Genomic DNA, 20,907 nt, shown 5'->3' on the forward strand with positions numbered 1-20,907 from the left:
TCTTTCATTGCGTGTGGAATCACTAGCTAAGCCAGTATTTCTTGCCCAATCCTAAATTCTCTTCAGAAGGTAGCCTTCTTGTAGAGCTGCAGTCTATGTGGTGTCGATACACCCATGGCGCTGCGAGGAAGTGAATTCCAGGGTTTTGACCCAGTGACAGTAAAGGTATTTTCCCCATTTAGGATGGTGTGTGGTTTGGAGAAGTGCTTGCAGGTAGTGGTGTTCCCATGCATCCTGCCCTTGTGCTTCTAAGTGGTAGAGGTCCTGGCAGAGGAGCATTTGTGACTTGCTGCAGTACATCTTGTGGCTGATACACACTACTGCCACTGTGCATTGGTGCTGGAGGGAGTGACAGGTTAAGTTGGTGGATGGGATCAATGAAGCAGGCGACTTTGTCACGAATGGTGTTAAGCATCTTGAGTGTTGTTGGAGCTGCACTCCTCCAGGCAAGTGAAAAGTATTGCATCACAATCCTGACATGTGTCTTGGACACAAGTGGACTGGCTTTGGGGAGACACGAGGTGCATTTGTTGCCATTGAATTCTCAGCTTCTGACCTGCTCTTGTGGCCAGTTCAGCCTCTGGCCAATAACAGTCAAGATGTTGATAGTGGGGATTCAATTCCATTGAATGTCAAGGGGAGATGGTTGGATTCTGTCTTCTTGGAGATGGTCATTGATTGGCACTTGTGTGGCACAAATGTTACTTACCACTTATCAACCCAAGTCTGAATATTATAACAGCTGAAGATGATTGGGCCTAGAACACTACCTTTGGGGAGATCCTGCAGTGAAGGAGGCAAGTGGTATGTTGGGGAGAATGGGATCAAAGGCTATGGGGAGAAAGCAGGATTAGGCTATTGAGTTGGATGATCAGCCATAATCGTGATAAATGGCGGAGCAGGCTCGAAGGGCCAAAAGGCCTCCTCCTATCTTCTATGTATCTATGTATGTCCAGTTTTGAGTTCTAGATCTGTTCAATATTAATCCATTTAGCACACTGGTAGTCCAACACAACACAATACAGTAAAGGGTCTCTTAGATTTGCAGAATTCACAGCATTTTGCTTTTCTATGAGAAGTATAAACTTGAGACCCTGCTGGACTGAAAGGTCAGTGATTACAAAGCTGACAGGTTAACTGACCTCGCTCAACTGGGATTTTTGAAGTAGCAATTTGAAAGTGCTCAGATTCATGTAGGGTACCCCCCCTGAAGTACGGTCATAGCATTTCCCTCTTCATTCCCTGGGCATTATTAAGCAGCCTAGATACACCTTGTCCCGAGGCCCTGCCTCACTACCCCACCCTTATCTCTAATCTTTGCGCAATTCAATCATGGTCAATCCATCTAACCTGCATATCTTTGAACTGTGGAAAGAAACTGGAGCACCCAGAGGAAATCCACAGGGAGAACATACAAACTCCACAGTCACCCAAAGCAGAAATGGAACCTGAGTCCCTGGCACTGAGGCAGCAGCGCTAATCACTGTGCCACCACCCTTTACTCCTTCCTTTTGGGCGGCACGGTAGCACATTCGTTAGCAGTGTTGCTTCACAGCACTGGGGTCCCAGGTTCAATTCCTGCTTGGGTCACTGTCTATGCAGAGTCTAAACATTCACCCTGTGTCTACGTGGGTTTCCTCCGGGTGCTCCGGTTTACTCCCACAAGTCCCGGAAGACGTGCATGTTAGGTGAATTGGACATTCTGAGTTCTCCCTCTATGCGCCCTAACAGGCGCCGGAATGTGGCAATTAGGGGCTTTTCACAGTAACTTCATTGCAGTTAATGTAAGCCTACTTGTGACAATAATAAAGATTATTAGAATTTCTCCTCTTGTTAAACCTCAGAACCCAACCCCACGTCCCACCCTGAGGGAGCCGAGTCGATCACGTGACCTATTCGAGAGTCGCCACAGCAACGTGACGTGCGGGGCGGGGCCAGCGGAAGTGACGCACTTGTTGCTGCGGTGACGGGCTTGCCTTGCAGGTCGGACGGTCTTGCTTCTATTCCCTTTCAGCACCATCATTATGTCCGGCGGCGGCGGAGAGTTCGGAAATCCTTTGCGCAAGTTTAAGCTCGTCTTCCTGGGCGAACAGAGCGGTGAGTGACCGAGCGGCCCTAGGCCCGGAAATGAGCATCGGACTGTGTCGTCAGCAAAAGCTGGCTTGCGGCAAGCGAGGGCAGCGCGACGGGAGCATCCGGGCCTTTCAGTCAGGCCCCCAGGCCGCGGTGTTCGCTGTGACTGCAAGGCCCTGTCACTGTGACTGAGCTCGGGGTAGGGAGGCGCCCCATTGAGCCTCCGATCTGACAGCCATGACCTCGCTGAAGGAGACTCACACCCACCCCAAAATTAAACTTCAGACCGATCAGCGCTCACCCCAGCTCTCCCTTGTTTCCTTTCTCTCTGTTTATCTATCTATTTATTTTCCGTGGCTAGTATCCGCCTTCGGTCTCTACCCTCTTCCAAATGTTTGGGGCCTTTCCCCCTTGCATCCTTCGAGGTTCCTCAGAAAGGGGCTTGGTGTTTTTTAAAAAAGAACTTTATTTCCATGAATGAAAAAATCTAGAACGGGTGTAAGTGTACGCCTTATTTAGCCACTTCTCTAGAATCTTCACCTTTCGAGGTTTCCGGGTTGCAACTGATCCAGGGTTTGACTGTCAGGTGGATTTGAGACTGAGGAGAAAAATTGTAAGGGTGGTTACCGTCCGGCGATCTGGCACACAGCACAGTGGAAGAGGACACATCTATCTATCTCACTCTCTTCCAAAGCTCCTTCCAGAGGAACGTTATTTAAGTGGGTTCAGTCTAGTAAATGGGTTGAGTTGGACTTTGATGCCTCCAATATCAGTGTTGTCCATTGGAATCTGTCTTGCGTGCATTTCTACACATTGGGGGGAGCCAGATGGGAGTGTGCTGATCTCCTTATATTTGGAGACTTTTATCTCTCATTTCATTCCTGGATACATCAATTAATTCCTTTGTCTTTTCCCAGCTATTGCCTGTTTTCCTCTTTCCAGTATAGAAAATAGGAACAGTAGTAGGGCAGTCGGCCCCACCAGCCTGCTCTGCCATTCAGTAAGATCATGGCTGATCTGTGTGTTTCAAGTTCCACATTCCCATCTACCTCTGATAACCTTTGATTCCCATACCCATAAAGAATCTATCTACCTCTGTCTTAAAAATTTTTAAGGACCATGTTTCACCCCCTTTGGAAGCAGAGAGTTCCAAAATCGCAGAAACGTCAGAAAAAAAATTCTTCCGTTCTATAAGGGCAATGCCTAATTTTCAAATGGTGTCTCCCCCCCCCACCCTTCGTTCTGGACTCATCCACAAAAGGAAACATCCTTTCCATGACCACCTTGACAAGGCCAATCAGGATCTTGTATATTTCAGTCAAGACATTGGAGCACCTCCTTTGTCATTGTAGGAATGCTGCCAGATCTTTCAGATAGCTTTATTCCCTATCCTTTTGTGTGTTTAGGGGAAGCTCATGTTGCTGACTTGTAAGGATCTTACATTGCTGCATAAGCATGCACTTTAGGAATCCTGTGTGTGAAGGCCCTTTTCAATGTGTTGCACTGGTTTATTATTTTATATTGAGTTAACATATCAGTATAAACATTTTTCCTGTTGGCTATTTATGCTGAGGTTCAATCCCTTGGGTACAAGAAGCACTCCAGTCTGCCCTGCAATCTGGATAAAACAGTTGACCCGAGCAGAAAATGCTATGCTTAACAGGTCAAGCAGGAGGGCAGCACGGTAGCATTGTGGACAGCACAAGGGCTTTACAGCTCCAGGGTTCCAGGTTTGATTCCGGATTGGGTCACTGTCTGTGCGAAGTCTGAACATCCTCCCCGTGTGTGCGTGGGTTTCCTCCGGGTGCTCCGGTTTCCTCCCACAGTCCAAAGATGTGCAGGTTAGGTGGATTAGCCATGATAAATTGCCCTTCGTGTCCAAAATTGCCCTTAGTGTTGGGTGGGGTTGCTGGGTTATTGGGATAGGGTGGAGGTGTAGAACTTGGGCAGGGTGCTCTTTCCAAGAGTCGGTGCAGACTCGTTGGGCCAAATGACCTCCTTCTGCACTAAATTCTATGATCTATAATTGAGCAAATGTTAGACCGTTAATGTTTTGGGTATAAAACTTCAAACTGAGCAACATTACAGACAACTCTGGTTTTGGTGTTCATGGGAAAGGGCATTGTGGCGGAAAGGGGATTTAAATCTCCAATATGATGTACTTTAGTTTCCTGCCAATTGAGCATGTTCAAAATCTTGGAGGATATTTATTGCCAAATTTATAATTTCTAGTATTACCAGAAAAATAGCAATTTGGTTGTCGTAGTTAATGTCAATGAAACCTTCTGAATTTAACTCTGTGCCACTTGTGCTTTGACTAGCATAATTCTCCAAGATGCAATTCATGGATAGCAGAAACAGACCAGGGCTGATTAATGTACATCTGCCAAAATCCAAGTCCAGTTTTGCGTGAGGTGCTAGTATCATTGCTTAGCCACATAAAAATTTATCCCTTCATATAGGAGTTGAATCAGTTAGACAAATTTATCTGGAGGACCCACTCCCTTTAGAATTAATCAAATTGAGTTCCTATTCACCAATTCAAATGTTGCATGTGTTATGACCCCCTTGGCTAGTGGGCAGTCAATTCCAACCTCACTTGAGCTGGAGTTGAAGCATAATTGAAATTAATTAATATTTTTTAGAAAAACACCCAAAATGTTGGCCCTCAGCTGCCCAATATCTACAGTCACCAGGTTTGTAAATATAAACACAATTAAGTGTGTTAATAACAGGAACTATAATGGAATATGCGGCAAATACAACCATTATCTAATTCCTAACCCCCTCCTACTTAAACTCAACCGTACACAAGGCAGGCAAACATAAGTGGGAAGAAGAGAGGTGTAAAATAAAAAGATAGGAGTCTTTGTTTCAGATGGTTGTTTCTAGCACTCCTCTCTTCAATTTAGGATTTCTGTTTCCAGGGAGTATTGGTTTTCATTGTAGATTTATTCAGGTCCCAGTTTCAGAAATACATCAGCGTTGCCGGAAAGGAGAGCAGGGCTATTCCTCTGAGCATCCAGGATTCCAACTATGCTCCCCTGACTCTGAAAATCATCCCACTCAGCCTGGGTCCAATCATTGCCTGTTACCAGGCAGAATACGACCTTTTCAGCCAATCAATCAAACTGAGTCTCATTGATCTCTTAGGTGCCGAAAAGTCTGAGATCTGCTCTCCAAAGGGTAGTGCGGTGTTTTATTTTGTAACATTTGAGTTCCTTTCTTCCGCTGCTCGACTGAAAGATAAGCATCCGTGGATCAAAATGATAACAGCAAAAGTAATGGGGAAATAATGGAATCCACAGGAAGGGCACTTACAGCTTGGTGCTGGATCTTACACTTGACCAATTGCAGGCCTGGAATATAGGAAATAGGAGGAGGCCCCTCGAGCCTGCTCTGCCATTCATTATGATCATCCAACTTAATAGCCTGATCCAGTCTCTCTCTCCCCCCCCCCCCCCCCCCCCCCCCATATCCCTTGATCCCCTTCGCCCCAAGTACTATATCTAACTGCTTCTTGAAAACATACAATGTTTTGGCCTCAACTACTTTCTGTGGTAAAGGATTCCGGCTGACCACTCTGGGTGAAAAAACGGCTCCTCATCTCTGCCCTAAATGGTCTACCCCGTAACCTCAGACTGTGATTCCTGATTCTGGACACCCCCACCATCAGGGAAACCCTTCTTGCATCAATCTGGTCTGGTCCTGTTAGTATTTTATAGGTTTTTATGAGATCTCCTTGTTGTTCTGATCACCAGTGAATACAATCCTAACCGACTCAATCTCTCCTCATATGTCTAATTATTATTCTAAATATGAACATCTTTGCCTTGTAACATGCACCCTTATAACCTGTGCATAGTGTTTGTTTGATGTTCTAAATGCTTAGGTTATGATGAGCTCCAGACCTCCATCAGTGGTGGACTGAGTACGAATCACTTTCCTGCATCATCTGTATATAATGCCCTGCAGTTCGTGTTCCTCCTATTTTTATTTCAGGAAGCACTGACCCAATAATTAATTCTTTAAAAAATGTTTTTAAGAAATTCCTTTTAACATGAGGCAGTTTTAATTCAAAATTGATGACATTTTCATCAGACACATGTAGACAGACTAGTTTGTGAAGACTGGACACAGGCACAATATTTTCTTCCTGCAAATGGTGTCATAGTGCAGATGAGGAAGTCTTATTACCTCAACCAACATCTCCACGGACATTAACTCATCCAGATATCTAAAAGTACCCAATTAAAATTTTACTTAATAAAGCAAATCTTTCAAGGAACGCATTACTAATGAACAGAGTCTCAGACTTCCCAGTGCAGTCTGTAATCATCCTAATTCTTCAGAGTATGCACACTGCTGGCCCTGGAGTAGTGCTGGATGTCATTTGTAATACAGGTTTAGGAATAGTCAGTACAAATGACATGATACATAGTACATATTTTGTACGCATACAGAGCCATTATTATCACTGTTATGCATATACCAATGCATACACAATTCAAGAGCAGGTCAGAGACTAGGAAACTTGTGGCGAGTAACTCTCCTCTTGACTCCCCAAAGCTTGTCCACCACGGACAAGGCACAAATCAGAAGTATGATGGAACACTCTCCACAGTGCTTGGATGAACAAAACTCCCAACGATACTCAAAGCTCGACACCATCCAGGACAAAGTAGCTTGATTGGCACCCCTTCCACAAGCATTCACTCTCATCACCACTGAAGCGCAGTAGCTTCATCGAAGTAGACAACATCAAATGCATTGATTTCATCTATACACCTAGTCACCGTTTTGAAAAATTCAATCAAGTTGGTCATCTACAAGATGCACTGCAGGAACTCACCAAGGCTCCTTGGGCAGCACCTTCCCAAACCACAACCACTACCACCTAGAAGGACAAGAGCAGCAGATACATGGGAACACCACTACCTGGAAGTTCTGCTCGAGTCATTCACCATCCTGACTTGGAAACATATTGCTGTTCCTTCACTGTTGCTGGGTCAAAATCCTGGAATTCCCTCCCCAGTAGCACAGTGGGTGTACCTACACCACATGGACTGCAGCAATTCAACAAGGCGGCTCTCCACCACCTTCTCGCAGATAATTAGAGATGGGCAACACCTGCTAACCCAGCCAGCAATGCCCACATCCTGTAAAAATGAATTGAAAAAACTTTTGTCTTGTAACTTTCAAAGAAAGTTTTGCTGTATTTTCCCTCTGAATTGGGATTATTTGTCCATTCTTCTACTCTTTGGGTATGATCTCTTGCTCCTAGGTATTAAATGTCAGCCGATATAGGATTTTTGTTCATGCCTGTCCAGCAAGACGTTTCAGCTGATATTTCACACATGCTGGAGACAGCCCAGTCGTGAGTTTTTATTATGGAAGCATTTATATCTAGGTTGGAGAACTTCAGTTGGAGGCCCTCCTTTAAGGCCTTTCAGCAAGGTTCCAAACCAGCTCTTCTATCTTGCTATTTTCTGCAGTATGACTGATACTAGCTGATACTATAGGTCATCACTATATTTGACAAGCTGACACTATAGGTCGTCACTATATTTGACTGAACCATGGGCAGATTTATGATGTCTGCGAGAAACTTAATGCCTTGATGTCTGCACAAATCTGAGGTTGTGTTTAGTTGTTCAGACTTTAACCGTGCTTACCTGCCTGGAATGCTGCAAGCAGCACGTTCCTTTCTCCATCAACCTTCCCAACCGTGTCTATTTCCTTGTAATTCCAATGCTCTTATGAATTGTGTATACACTGGTGTATGGCAACATTGATAATGATCCTGTGTGTGTGGAAAATAAGCACTTTGCATTATGCCACTTACTACTCCTAAACACAGCCAGTGCTGTTTTTCTCTGACAAATTAGAATGATGACCGATTACAATGGAAAGTCTGGGCTATGATCATTTGTAATGTCGTAGAGGTCTACAGCACAGAAAAGACCTTTAGGCTTTCTGCCTGTTTAAAAAAAAACAAAAAAAAACAACCACCTAAGTATTCTGATACCATTTACCAGGACTTGGCCCATAGCCTTGTATACTTTGTCATCACAAATGCACATCTAAATACTTCTTAAATGTTATGAGGGTCTCTGCCTCTGCCACCTTTTCAGGCAGTGAGTTCCAGACCCCCACCACCCTCTGGGTGAAAAGGTTTTTTCCTCACATCCCTACTAAACCTCCTGCCCCTTTCTGTAAATTTATGCCCCTGGTCATTGATGTCTCCTCTAAGGGGAAAAGTTTCTTCCTGACTACATATGTCTCTCATAATTTATACATCGCAATCATGCCCCTCCTCAGTCTCCTCTGCTCCTAGAAAAACCTCAGTCTATTAAATCCCTTCATAACTAAAACTCTCTTGTACATCTGCTCTGCACCTTTTCCAGTGCTGTCACATCTCTCCTGTAATGTGAATTCCAGAACTGCACACAATACTCCAGCTGTGGCCTAACCCATGTTTTATACAGCTCCAGCATAGCCTCCCTGCTCTTAAACTCTATGCCTCAGCTAATAAAGGCAAGTATACCATCTGCCTTCTTAACCACTGTATCTATTTGCCCTGCACACCACTCTGGTGTACATGCATGGTGTACATGCACACCACTCTGATCCTTTGTGCTTCCCAGGGTCCTGTCGTTCATCATGTATTCCCTTGTTGTGTTTGTCTTGCCCAAGAGCATCATCTCCCGCTTACCCGGATAAAATTACGTTTGCCACTGACCAGTCTATCTATATCCTCCTGTAATCTAAGGCTATCCTCCTCACTAATTACCAACCCACCAATTGTCGTATCATCCGCAAATGTACTGATCAACCCTCCCACATTCAAGTCTAAATATTTTATATAAACCACAAACAACAAGGGCCCCAACACTGATCCCTGCGGTACCCCACTGAACACCGGCTTCCAGTCAGAAAAACACCCCTCAACCATCGCCCTCTGCTTCCTGCCGCTCAGCTAATTCTGGATCCAATTTGCCAAATTACCTTGCATCCTATGAGCTCTTTGCTTCGCTATTAGGTACCCATGTTGGATTTTATCAAAAGCCTTTCTGAAGCCCAAATAGACTACATCAAATGCATTACCCTCATCTACATACCTGGTCACCGTTTTGGAAAAATTCAATCAAGACATGGACTACCGTTAAGACCGTGCTGATTGTTCTTGATTAATCCCTGTCTCTCCAAATGCAGATTAGTTCTCTGTCTCAGAATTGCTTAAAATCGTTCCCCCTGACTTCCGGTGGTGATGTCCGAGTGAGCCGCACATTCGGCAGGCTCTCACTCCGGCGGGCGTTTAGGGGCTGATTCCCCGCGATAGCGGGACCACGGACCTGAAGGAAGGTGGCAGCGAAAGTGCTGAGGAGCGGGCTGCGGCACATGGAACAGTGGGAGTCCAGGAGGCCGAAGAGAGAAAAAGGGACAGAGACAAGGACCTGAAGAAACTTACCTGGAACCTAAGATGGCGGACATACGGACCCTGGACTCAGCAATCTAGCAGGCGCTGGATAACATGCTCCAGGTAATAGAACATAGAACAGTACAGCACAGAACAGGCCCTTCGGCCCTCGATGTTGTGCCGAGCAATGATCACCCTACTCAAACCCACGTATCCACCCTATACCCGTAACCCAACAACCCCCCCCCTTAACCTTACTTTTTAGGACACTACGGGCAATTTAGCATGGCCAATCCACCTAACCCGCACATCTTTGGACTGTGGGAGGAAACCGGAGCACCCGGAGGAAACCCACGCACACACGGGGAGGACGTGCAGACTCCGCACAGACAGTGACCCAGCCGGGAACCGAACCTGGGACCCTGGAGCTGTGAAGCATTTGGCTGTGAAGTAATGAAGTCCAGTTTTGAAGCGCTGAAGCGGGACAGCTTGGACCCAATCCAGAGAGTGGTGGATCAGCTGAACCAGAGGCTGGGTGCGCAAGATGTTAAAGTTAAGGAGCTGGGCGAGGCGGTGAAGGAGCAGGCGGATGTGCAGATGGTTGCGGTGCTAGAAGTTGACGGGCTGAAGGAGCGGCAGAGAAGACTGCTAGATAGAGTGGAGGAGCTGGAGAATAGAGCCCGCCGGAACAACCCGAGGATGGTCGGCCTCCCGGAGGGAGCTGATGCCGCAGCGTTTGTAGCAGACCTATTGATGCAGCTGATGGGGGCCGAAGCCTTTCCGCAACCGCTGGAGCTGGAGGCGGCATACAGAGTGCAGGCGAGGCAGGGGCGGCCGGGCGGACCCACCCCCCCGCCCGATGGTGATTAGGTTCCACAGGTTTGTAGACAAGGAGCAGGTGCTGCGGTGGGCAAAGCGCGCCAAGAGCAGCGCGTGGAACAACAGTGTCCTCCGCATTTACCAGGACCTAAGCCAGGAGGTGGCTCGGCGGCGAGCAGCCTTTAAGAATGTCAAGGAGGTGCTGTTCAAGAAGGACGTGAAGTTTGGTCTGCTGTTCCCGGCACGTTTATGGGTCACGCACCAGGGTCAGCACCACTACTTCTCCGAGCCTGAAGAAGCAATGGACTTTGCGAGGGATCAGGGGCTGGTCCCGAAAAGAGGCCCCACGGATGCGAATTAGGGCCCGAGGACTATCGTAGGAAGGTACGCCGAATGGGCCTGGACTGCTGGTCAACGGTTTGCTGGGTCAAAGGTGCCCAGCGGAACATTTGGGACTCTTTCCTTTGTTCATGGACATTGGTTTTGGGTTTTTGTTTTGGTTGTTTTTTCTCATGTTTTTGTTTTTTCCTCTTTTTTTCTGTTTTTTCCTTTTTGGGCGGATTTGTACTTTTTGTGCAGCTTGCGGAGAACACTGGAGCCGGCACGGTAACGAAGAGGGGCCGGTCAGCAAGGGGGCCAAGGACGTGGGTTGGGGTTTTTTGTTTTGTTTTGTTGATGTCCATGGCTTCCTATGCCAGTGAGTTTGCTCCAGTGGGTTGGAGAGGGGGATGGGGTGCCGGGGAGTGGGGAGGAGGACGTGGAAACAATGGGAATGAGACAGGAAGGCGCCGGAGTGTTGAGTCACCGGCCTAGCAGATTGGCTAGTCAAGGGAGTCAGGTGGCAGGGGAGATCACAGCCAGTGGATGGCAGGGGTATCGGGGGATGTTGTTACGGGGGGGGGTTCTGCTGACGTGGGAGGGACTTGAAATAGGCACTGGAAAGGAGGTCGAGGGTGGAGGCAGCCAACGCGTGGGCCAGGAATGGCGCGAAGCACGGGCCGGTGGCCGGCCCGAGAAACGCTATGGCTGACCGGCGGGGGGGGCTGGTTGTGCCCCCCGACCAGGCTGATCACCTGGAACATCAGGGGACTGAATGGGCTGTTTAAGAGGGCGCGGGTGCTTGCGGGCTCTGAGGGCGGACGTAATTATGTTGCAGGAGACACATCTGAAAGTGTCTGACCAGACCAGGCTAAGGAAGGGCTTGATTAGCCAGGTATTCCACTTGGACTCGAAGTCCAGGGGGGTGGCATTCATGATCAACAAGCGGGTGCAATTTGAGGCGGAGGGCATAGCCGCCGACAGGGGTGGGCAGATACCTGATGGTACGGGGCAGACTGGAGGGCAGAAGAGTGGTGCTGGTGAATATATATGCCCCGAACTGGGATGACGTGGACTTCATTAAAAGAGTGCTGGGGAAGATCCCGGACCTGGGCTCTCGCAGGCTAATAATGGGGGGGGACTTTAACATGGTCCTTGACCCGGCTTTGGATCGGTCGTGTCCCAGAACGGGTAGACTCACAGCAATGGCAAGGGAGCTGAAAGGGTTTATGGAGCAAATGGGGATAGTGGACCCCTGGAGAGCCAGACAGCCGACAGGAAGGGGCTACTCGTTTTACTTGCACGTCCATAAAGTATATTCTAGGATAGATTTCTTCGTACTAAGCAGGGATTGTATAGGGGAGGTAAAGAACACGGAATATTCGGCAATTACTATCTCCGACCATGCCCCGCACTGGGTAGACCTGCAGATCGGGGGGGGGGGGGGGGGGGGGGGGGGCGAGCTACCAACGCCCGCAATGGAGGCTAGACGGGGGACTGCTGTCGGAGGAGGGGATCTGTGAGAGGCTTCGGATGTGGGAGCGAAATTACCTGACATGGGGGAGGTCTCAGCGGTGACCCTGTGGGAGGCGCTAAAGGCAGTAGTGCGGGGGGGAGCTGATTTCAATTGGGGCCCACAGAGACAGGGCAGAGATGGATAGATTGGTCAGGGAAATGGGTCGGATAGATGAAGAGCACGCGGAGTCCCCGGGGGAGGTTTTACTCAGGGAGAGGCAGAGACTACAGGCAGAACTGGGGGCACCATCCACGAGTAGGGCCGTGGAACAGCTTAGGAAGGCGAGGGGCGTGGTGTACGAGCATGGGGAAAAGGCTAGCAAACTGTTAACGCAGCAACTTAGGAAGAGGGAGGCTCCCAGGGAAATAAGTAGAGTGATGGATGGGGAGGGGCGCAAAGTGGAGGACCCGGCAGGATTGAATAAGGTATTCCGGGACTTCTATCGCAAGCTGTATACTTCGGAGCCGCCGGAAGAACCGGAGGAGATGAAAAAGTTTCTGGACGGGTTAACATTCCCAATAGTAGGTGGGGGGCGAGTGGATGAGCTGGGGGGCCCGATTAGAGTGGGGGAGGTATTGGGGGGCCTAAAGGCCATGCAGTCGGGGAAAGCCCCGGGGCCGGATGGATACCCAGTAGAGTTCTATAGGAAGTTTTCTGAGCTGGTGGGCCTGGTCTTGGCGAGGGTTTTCAATGAGGCAAGGGACAGAGGGACCCTGCCGCCGACAATGTCGCAAACCACTATATCACTGATATTGAAGCGGGGTAAAGACCCGGAGGCGTGCGGGTCCTACAGGCCAATCTCCCTGATTAATGTTGACGCCAAGCACCTGGCAAAGGTACTGGCGGTTAGAATGGAGGACTGCGTACCGGAGGTGATTGGGGAGGACCAAACTGGGTTCGTGAAAGGTAGGCAGCTGGCGGCCAACCTGAGAAGATTACTTAATGTGATAATGATGCCCCCGGCGGGCATGGAGGTGGAGGTAGTGGTGGCGATGGACGCCGAGAAGGCCTTTGACCGGGTGGAGTGGGCATATCTATGGGAGGTGCTCGGACGGTTTGGGTTCGGGGAGGGACTGCTGGATTGGATCAAATTATTATATCAGGCCCCGAAGGCCGGCGTCAGGACTAACAGAGAAGTGTCGGAGTACTTTAGGCTGTACCGAGGGACCAGACAGGGCTGCCCGCTCTCCCCGCTGCTGTGGCCATAGAGCCGCTGGCGATTGCGCTGAAAGCCGCAGAGGGATGGAAGGGGATGGTGAGGGGCGGGGTAGAACATAGGGTCTCTCTTTACGCAGACGACCTGCTCCTGTACGTGTCGGACCCAGTGGACGGGATGGGAAGTATACTGGGAATGTTGAGGAAGTTCGGCCAGTTTTCAGGATACAAATTAAATACGGCCAAGAGTGAAATGTTTGTGGTACATGCAAGGGGCCAGGAGAACAGATTGAGAGGGCTACCGTTTAGGCTGGTTGAGGAAAATTTCCGGTATTTGGGAATTCGGGTGGCACGAGACTGGGGCAGGCTGCACAAGTTAAATTTGGCCAGGGTAGAGGAGCAAATGAAGGGAGAGTTTCGGAGATGGGATGCACTCCCTCTGTCGCTGGCAGGGAGGGTGCAGACTGTAAAGATGACAATCCTCCCTAGTTTTCTGTTTGTTTTTCAGTGCCTCCCGATCTTTGTCCCACAGTCCTTCTTCAAAAGAGTTAACAGGATGATCATGAGCTTTGTCTGGGCGGGAAAATCCCCGCGGGTGAAGAAGGCGATGCTGGAGAGGAACCGCAGCGAGGGAGGGCTGGCTTTGCCGAGTCTGATTAATTGTTACTGGGCGGCCAACATCGCTATGATAAGGAAGTGGATGGTGGGTACGGGGTCTATCTGGGAGCGGGTGGATGCGGCTTCGTGCAGGGGCTCCAGCTTGGCAGCCCTGGTCACGGCTCCTCTACCGCTGCCGCCGGCCAGGTACTCCACCAGCCCGGTAGTGGTGACGACCCTGCGGATATGGGGCCAGTGGAGGAGGCATGTAGGGGAGACGGGGGCGTCGGTTTGGGCGCCAATCTGCGACAAACATCGGTTTGCCCCCGGGAGTATGGATGGGGGGTTTCGAGCATGGCGGTGGGAAGGGTGGGCGATATGTTCCTGGAAGGGAGCTTTGTGAGTTTGAGGAGCTTGGAGGAGAAATTTGGGCTTGTAAGGGGAAATGATTTTAGTTACCTACAGTTGCGGGACTTTGTTCGTAGACAGGTCCCATCTTTCCCACCCCTCCCGCCAATGGGGATCCAAGACAGAATAGTCTCTAGGGGAAGAAGGGGTGGGTAAAGTCTCTGATATTTATAAGGTGCTCATGAGGGAGGAAGGGTCCCAGACGGAGGAACTGAAACTTAAATGGGAGGAGGAGCTAGGCGGGGAAATGGAGGATGGTCTGTGGGCAGAGGCCCTGAGTAGGATAAATTCGACCGCGACATGTGCCAGGCTCGGGCTGATTCAATTTAAGGTCGTTCACTGGGCCCACATGACGGTGGCTCGGATGAGCAAATTCTTTGGGATAGAGGACAAATGCGCTAGGTACGCGGGAGGACCAGCGAACCACGTTCACGTGTTTTGGGCATGCCCTAAGCTTAGGGAGTACTGGGAGGGATTTGCGGGCGTCATGTCCCGGGTGCTAAAAACAAGGGTGGCGATGGGTCCAGGGGTGGAAATTTTTGGGGTTTCGGAAGACCCGGGAGTCCAGGGGGAGAAAGAGGCCGATGTTTTGGCCTTTGCTTCCCTGATAGCCTGGCGACGAATATTATTGGCGTGGAGGGACTCAAAGCCCCCGAAGACTGAGTTGTGGCTTGCGGACATGTCGAGTTTCCTGGGTATGGAAAAAATTAAGTTCGCCTTGAGGGGATCTGTACAGGGATGCGCCCGGAGGTGGCAACCATTTATTGACGACTTTGCGGGAGAGTGAGCGGGGGTGCGGGGGGGGGGGGGGGGGGGGGTGTAGGAGGAGTAGGGTAGAGGGGATAAAATGGCGGGTAGTACCGGTGGGAGAGGAGCGGGCTTGTGCAGTATGTCACGATTGAAGTATTGAATGTACGTGGATGTTTGCACATTTTTGCCTTTTTTGCTTTCTTTCTGTTGATGTCTGTAACTGTTTACAAAGCCAAAAACTACCTCAATAAAATTATTTATTAAAAAAATAAAAAAATCGTTCCCCCTTTCTGAGGTTAGACTGACTGGCCTGCAGTTTCATGCTGTCCCCCTTCCTCCCTTCTTGAATAATGGTACCATATTGGCTATCCTCCAGTCCTCCGCACCTTTCCTGTGGCCAGAAAGGAATTGAAAATTATTGCCAGCGCCCCTGCTGTTTCCTCCCTTGCCTCATTCAGACTCTGGGATACATTCCATCCGGCCCCAGAGATTTATCTACTTTTAAGCCTGCCAGACAACTCAACCACTGGTAAGATTTGCTTTATTTTTGTTTAAGTAATATTTTAATTTGGTACCTTTTAGATTCCTGGACGAATTCATTTCCGTGGAAATCTTGGCTGAGGTAATGAGACTTCCTCATCTGCACTTTGACCCTTGCAGGAAGAAAATAGTGTGCCTGTGTCCAGTCTTCACAAACTAGTCTGTCTGCATGTGCCTGATGAAAATATAATCTTTTTTGAACCAAAACTGCCTCAAGTTAAAAGGCATTTCTTAAAAGCAATTTTTAAAGAATTAATTATTGGGTCAGTACTTCCTAAAATACAAATAGTAGGATCATGAACTGCAGGGCATTATATTGCCATTGTCTTTTTGAGAACAGGACTGACTGATGCAACTGGTTAAGGCTGCAACAGTAGAGCTAGATTGGAACTATCTATGCTAATTTTTAAAGAGATAGCATCCCATGCAATTTTTAGACCGCTTTACTAAATCGCCTTTTCTTTTCAGGACTTGTATATCTGAATCCCTCAGTGCCTTCTCTAATTTTTTTGCACAATGTTTTACCATTTAATGTATAGTTTTTTTACTTGCTTATTCCTCCCAAAATGTATATTAACATACAAATTAGGAGCAGGAGTAGGCTAGTCATCCCTTCAGGCCTGCTTCACCATCAGGTAAGATCATGATTAATCTGGTTGTAATTCCAGCCCCACGTGGTAACCTTTCACCGCCTTATCAATTATTTATCTACCACAGCCTTGAAGATATTCAAAGACTCGCTTCTACTGTCTTTTGAGGAAGAGTGTTGCAAAGACTCGACCCGTTGCATAACAAAATCTAATTTCTGTCTTAAATGGGTGACTCCGTATTTTCAAACTCTGATACCGAATTCTAGATTCTTCCACAAGAGGAAACGGTCTCTCCACATCCACCTCATCAGGAGCTGCCAGGATCTTTTACATTTGAAGCTAATACAAGCCCAATCTGTCCAATCTTTCTTCATAGACAACCCGCTTATTCCAAACATTAATCCAATAAACCTCTGAACTACTTCCAATGCATTTACATCCTTCCTTCAGAAAGAAGATCAGTACTCCAGTTGTGGTCTCACCAATGCCCTGTATAATTGAAGCATAACCTTCCCACTTTTGTATTCAATATCCCTCGCAATAAACAATAACATACCATTAGCTTTCCTATTTGCTTGCCGGACCTGCATACCAGCCATTTGCAATTTATGCTCTAGGACTGCCAGATCCTTTGTACCTTGGTGCTCTGCAATCTCATAATCTCTTCTTTTTTTTTGGTATCAGGTTTTATTTGACACCCATCCCCACTTTTCTAGTGCAATCAGTCATTTACAGAACTTTGTTTTAAGGAGTTGATCTATTTTTAAGTAGCCTGTAAATTTTGATATTGTGCCCATGCATCCAAACCCATATGTGGTTTCACATAAAGGTTCCTGGAAATACCTGGCCTCAAGTATTTGAGAACATTTGAGGGCAGCATGGTAGCACAGTAGTTTGCATAGTTGCTTTTACAGCTCCAGGGTCCCAGGTTCAATTCCCGGCTTGCGTCACTGTCTGTGCAGCGTCTATACATTCTCCCCGTGCCTGCGTGGGTTCCTCCCGGTGCTCCGGTTTCCGTCCACAGTCCAAAGATGAGCAGGTAGGTGGATTGGCCATGCTAAATTGCCCTTGGTGTCTAAAAAGGTTAGGTATGGTTACTGGGTTACCAATTCCAAGGGCTGGTGCATATGGGAACATCATTTTAATAGTTTGGTCAGGTGGCCACTAAAATGCGCTGAGATTAAACTTTGGTCTGCCATTTGCCAATAATACTGTGCATCTGAGGACAGTGCTGCCCATTTCTAATTTTTTATTTGTTGATTATTGACTTCAATGTAGTATTTCAGATTGATCAATAATTCTGTCTCTGAGCATTTTCTAAGCAGTTGAACAGCATGATGCACCATCTGTTCATCAGTTGACTAATTCAATATATTGTTATCAAGTTTTACTGGAACAATTCATCTTAAACTCTTAATGTTGCACAAAATGCAAGTATAGTATTCTTTCTGCTATAACCAGTACTTCGCTGAAGTGTTAAGTCCAAATCCCTCTCCAAAGACAGCCCCAAATAGGGGCTGGTTTAGCACAGTGGGCTAAACAGCCGGCTTGTAATGCAGAACAATGCCAGCAGCGCAGGTTTAATTCCCGTTCCGGCCTCCCCGAACATGCGCTGGAATGTGGCGAGTAGGGGCTTTTCACAGTAACTTCATTGAAGCCTACTTGTGGCAAGAAGCGATTATTATTATTAAATCCATAATTGATTTTTTTTTCATAGTTCAAGTGGCCGTTGTATGAAATCTGACTTTCACCACATTAACTTTACTGAAATCTATTGATCAGGCATTGAAAGCTTCTTCCTGGATACATAGTCCTTTTTTCAGTGTAATTTCACCTTCCGTTCCAGATTTTCTAGTCAAACACAACACGAGCATATTTTTTCAGATGTGATTATTTGCCAACATGCTCCACATTGATGTACTGTATTGAATTTCCATAACGAGGCAAAACCCTCTGTATCTGAAGGGACAATATGCGTTTATTTTATTTTGAGATTTTTAAAATCTAAATTAAGCGCCAAGTATTTTCTAAAAACAAAACCCATGTAGTTCTGCGTTTTGTTTTCACTAATATCACTTCATGCAAACACCTGTGCTGGGGCATTTCTTCAGTCCATGTAGAAAATGGAGAATAGTGTATTTAATTTTTGATCATGCAGTTGGATGAATTGACTCTGAATAAAGTATAAACGCAGCTTGATAATCATTAGAATAGTCTTTCATGTTAGAGCCTGGGTTTGAATTCCGCTTAGGTTAGTTTCTCTCCTGAGGGACAGGGTAACATAACACAAAGAGAAGGCTTACTTAAAAGGCTGTGTATGCTACAGATTGAGGGAACTTGAAACATGATAATTGCTGTATATTTTTAACTATTTTAAAATATTACAATTTTAATGCGCTTAATGCAAATATTACTACAATAAGACAAATTAAGTGATTTTATATCAGCAATCATTGTCACTTTTATTAATCATTTCCATATGGCTGTTTTGGTGAGCATTAAACACCGATGTGAAGCTTAGTGCAAAATAATCATTTTACTCAATTGCCATATCTTGGGAATCCATATGAATCTTCTTTCAGTTATCTTTTACACTTAACGTTGTAAAAAAATGAAAAGGGTTTTCCCATTGCAACAGAATTACATGTAAATTTCTTCTCTGCTAATCTCTTGGCTGTTCCGAAGCTGTGTTTTGCCTTAATTGTGCATGATATTTGTGTCTATTTGTGTGAATTATATTCCTTTAAATTGTAAAGCATGTTTGCTAATTTGAGGAATGTTGTTTTTGTTGCAGTTGGAAAGACATCACTGATAACCAGGTTTATGTATGACAGTTTCGACAACACTTATCAGGTGAGTGACACAGAAGGCCAGTATCTCTTAACAGTGTGTTTTAAGTGTCTATGTGCCATGTTTTGTGGCACTTGTGTGCCCGTGTGATGAGTTCATTAGCAGCTCGGTCCAGGAAACTGGCATGTCAGACTCTAAATCTTTTATGAACAGGCCATTAGGGTACTGAAGGATTTATTGCATGGAGTCCGCTGAGGTGATTTTTACTGTCCGGAGCAGCAGACAGCTGAGTAGATTTCACATCTTAGTAAGTGAGCAGTGGTTGTTAATCTTCAGGATATTTTTGTTTTCATTAAGCAAAATATAATGTGTTTAATTTCGAAAAAAAAAAAAAAATTTTTATATCAGCGGGCATGTGTCACGTTTTTTCGGTCTTTTTAGTTGCGGACAATAGAGAATTATCTCTGGATTGGAAAGCAGTTTGTTGGTGTGAACAGTTTGTGGTTGTAATTGTTTACTACTCCTGTTTGTTACAAAAAGGTGAACCTAAACTTAGCTGTGACAAATAGTGATATTAGTTAATCCAGATATTCAGTCACCATGCTGAAGGCCTTGGTGGAGATGGAATTAAGATGAGATGTCCTTGTCTGCAAGGCACCTTCCAGTCACAAGCTCAGAAGGCAGTGGGAGATGTGGGGATCGATACCAGGCCAATATCTGGATGCAGTGCCAAAAGTTGTTCAGTGATTGCTCACGAGTTGTTACAGTAATTGAATACCTCTTCAAATGCCATATCCTTATAGCTGCACCACTAGGTTCAAATACTTCTTGATTCATATCTCCTTCACTCGCCTATCAACAATCTGTCACTCGGAACCCAACTGACTTTGACATGCTGCACTGCAGCTTCACAATTTTGCACTGCTCCAAGCTTCACACCTGTCCTTCACATTTATCTATAAAGTAATGAGGAGCATAGATAAGGTAGATAGTCGACATCTTTTCCCAAAGGTCGAGGAGTCTAGAGCTAGAGGGTATAGGTTTAAGGGGCGAGATACAAAAGAGACCAGGGGTGGGAAATACTTTCACACAGAGGGTGGTGAGTATCTGGAATGGGCTGCCAGAGGCAGTGGTAGAGGCGGGAAAATGTTTGCCTTTAAAAAGCAGTTACAGTTACGTAGGCAGGGTGGGTATGGAGGGATATGGGCCAAATGCGGGCAAGTGGGACTAGTTTAGTGATAGAAACTGGGTGGCATGGACAAGCTGGGCCGAAGGGCCTGTTTCCATGCTGTAAACATCTGAGTCTATGACCTACATCTCAGAGCTGCACACACCACCAACTAGTCAACCCTAACAGCTATTGTACCTTTCGGAAACTCAAGAAGTGTAACTTGGCCAGCTAGTGCAGGAACAGTAAGAAGACAGTGAGGAAGAACGTGCAACATCATTCAACTGCAGACTCGCAGCCATTAGCTCAGACATTGGTACTATACTTAATAGAGCGGCAACATCTGCATGTGGTGAGACGCTATGCGTAAGTGGCCTGCAGCCAGAGCAAGGATAGCGCAGGCGCCAGCTGCTGCAGGGCAAGGTCAGACCCAAGTCCTGCTGAAGGGTAAATAGACTAGCATTTTGATGGTTCAGTCTAAAGAACACTGAGTATGCACAAATAAATGCTTGGTGCACGAGAAAGCCTCCAAAAAAGCCTTCAGTCAATGTCAAGGAGTTTGGAGAGTCTGGCACCAATTGACACAGAGCTGTGTACAATGCTGCAGTGGAAGCTCAGCTTGCTGTCACTATGGTTGTGGATTACATTGTGCAAACAATTCTTGCTGCAGTCCAACAATCTGTCCTCCAACAGACCCCAGGCAGGTGGCTCCATGGAACACAAACCTGTTGTCCTTTCGCGGGAGGACAGCATTCACCCTCCC

General features: G+C 46.9%; 1 protein-coding gene across 4 annotated transcripts in view; it reads left to right on the forward strand.

Moving 5' to 3' along the window:
• Positions 1-1,924: 1,924 nt before the first annotated feature.
• The window catches only part of LOC119952116 (ras-related protein Rab-6A-like), a 50,967-nt gene continuing 31,984 nt past the window's right edge, over positions 1,925-20,907 (forward strand). For 2 of the 4 annotated variants that reach the window (XM_038775684.1, XM_038775683.1), the window contains exons 1-2: positions 1,925-2,097; positions 18,981-19,039. In XM_038775684.1, coding sequence (XP_038631612.1) covers positions 2,025-2,097; positions 18,981-19,039 — 132 coding nt within the window. In that variant the 5' untranslated portion in view covers positions 1,925-2,024. Of the gene's footprint in view, positions 2,098-15,638; positions 15,679-18,980; positions 19,040-20,907 lie in introns of all 4 variants that reach the window. The other 2 variants (XM_038775686.1, XM_038775685.1) reach the window with 2 other exon arrangements.

Source organism: Scyliorhinus canicula, chromosome 17 (genome assembly GCF_902713615.1).
Source record: "Scyliorhinus canicula chromosome 17, sScyCan1.1, whole genome shotgun sequence".
Lineage (NCBI taxonomy): Eukaryota > Metazoa > Chordata > Chondrichthyes > Carcharhiniformes > Scyliorhinidae > Scyliorhinus > Scyliorhinus canicula.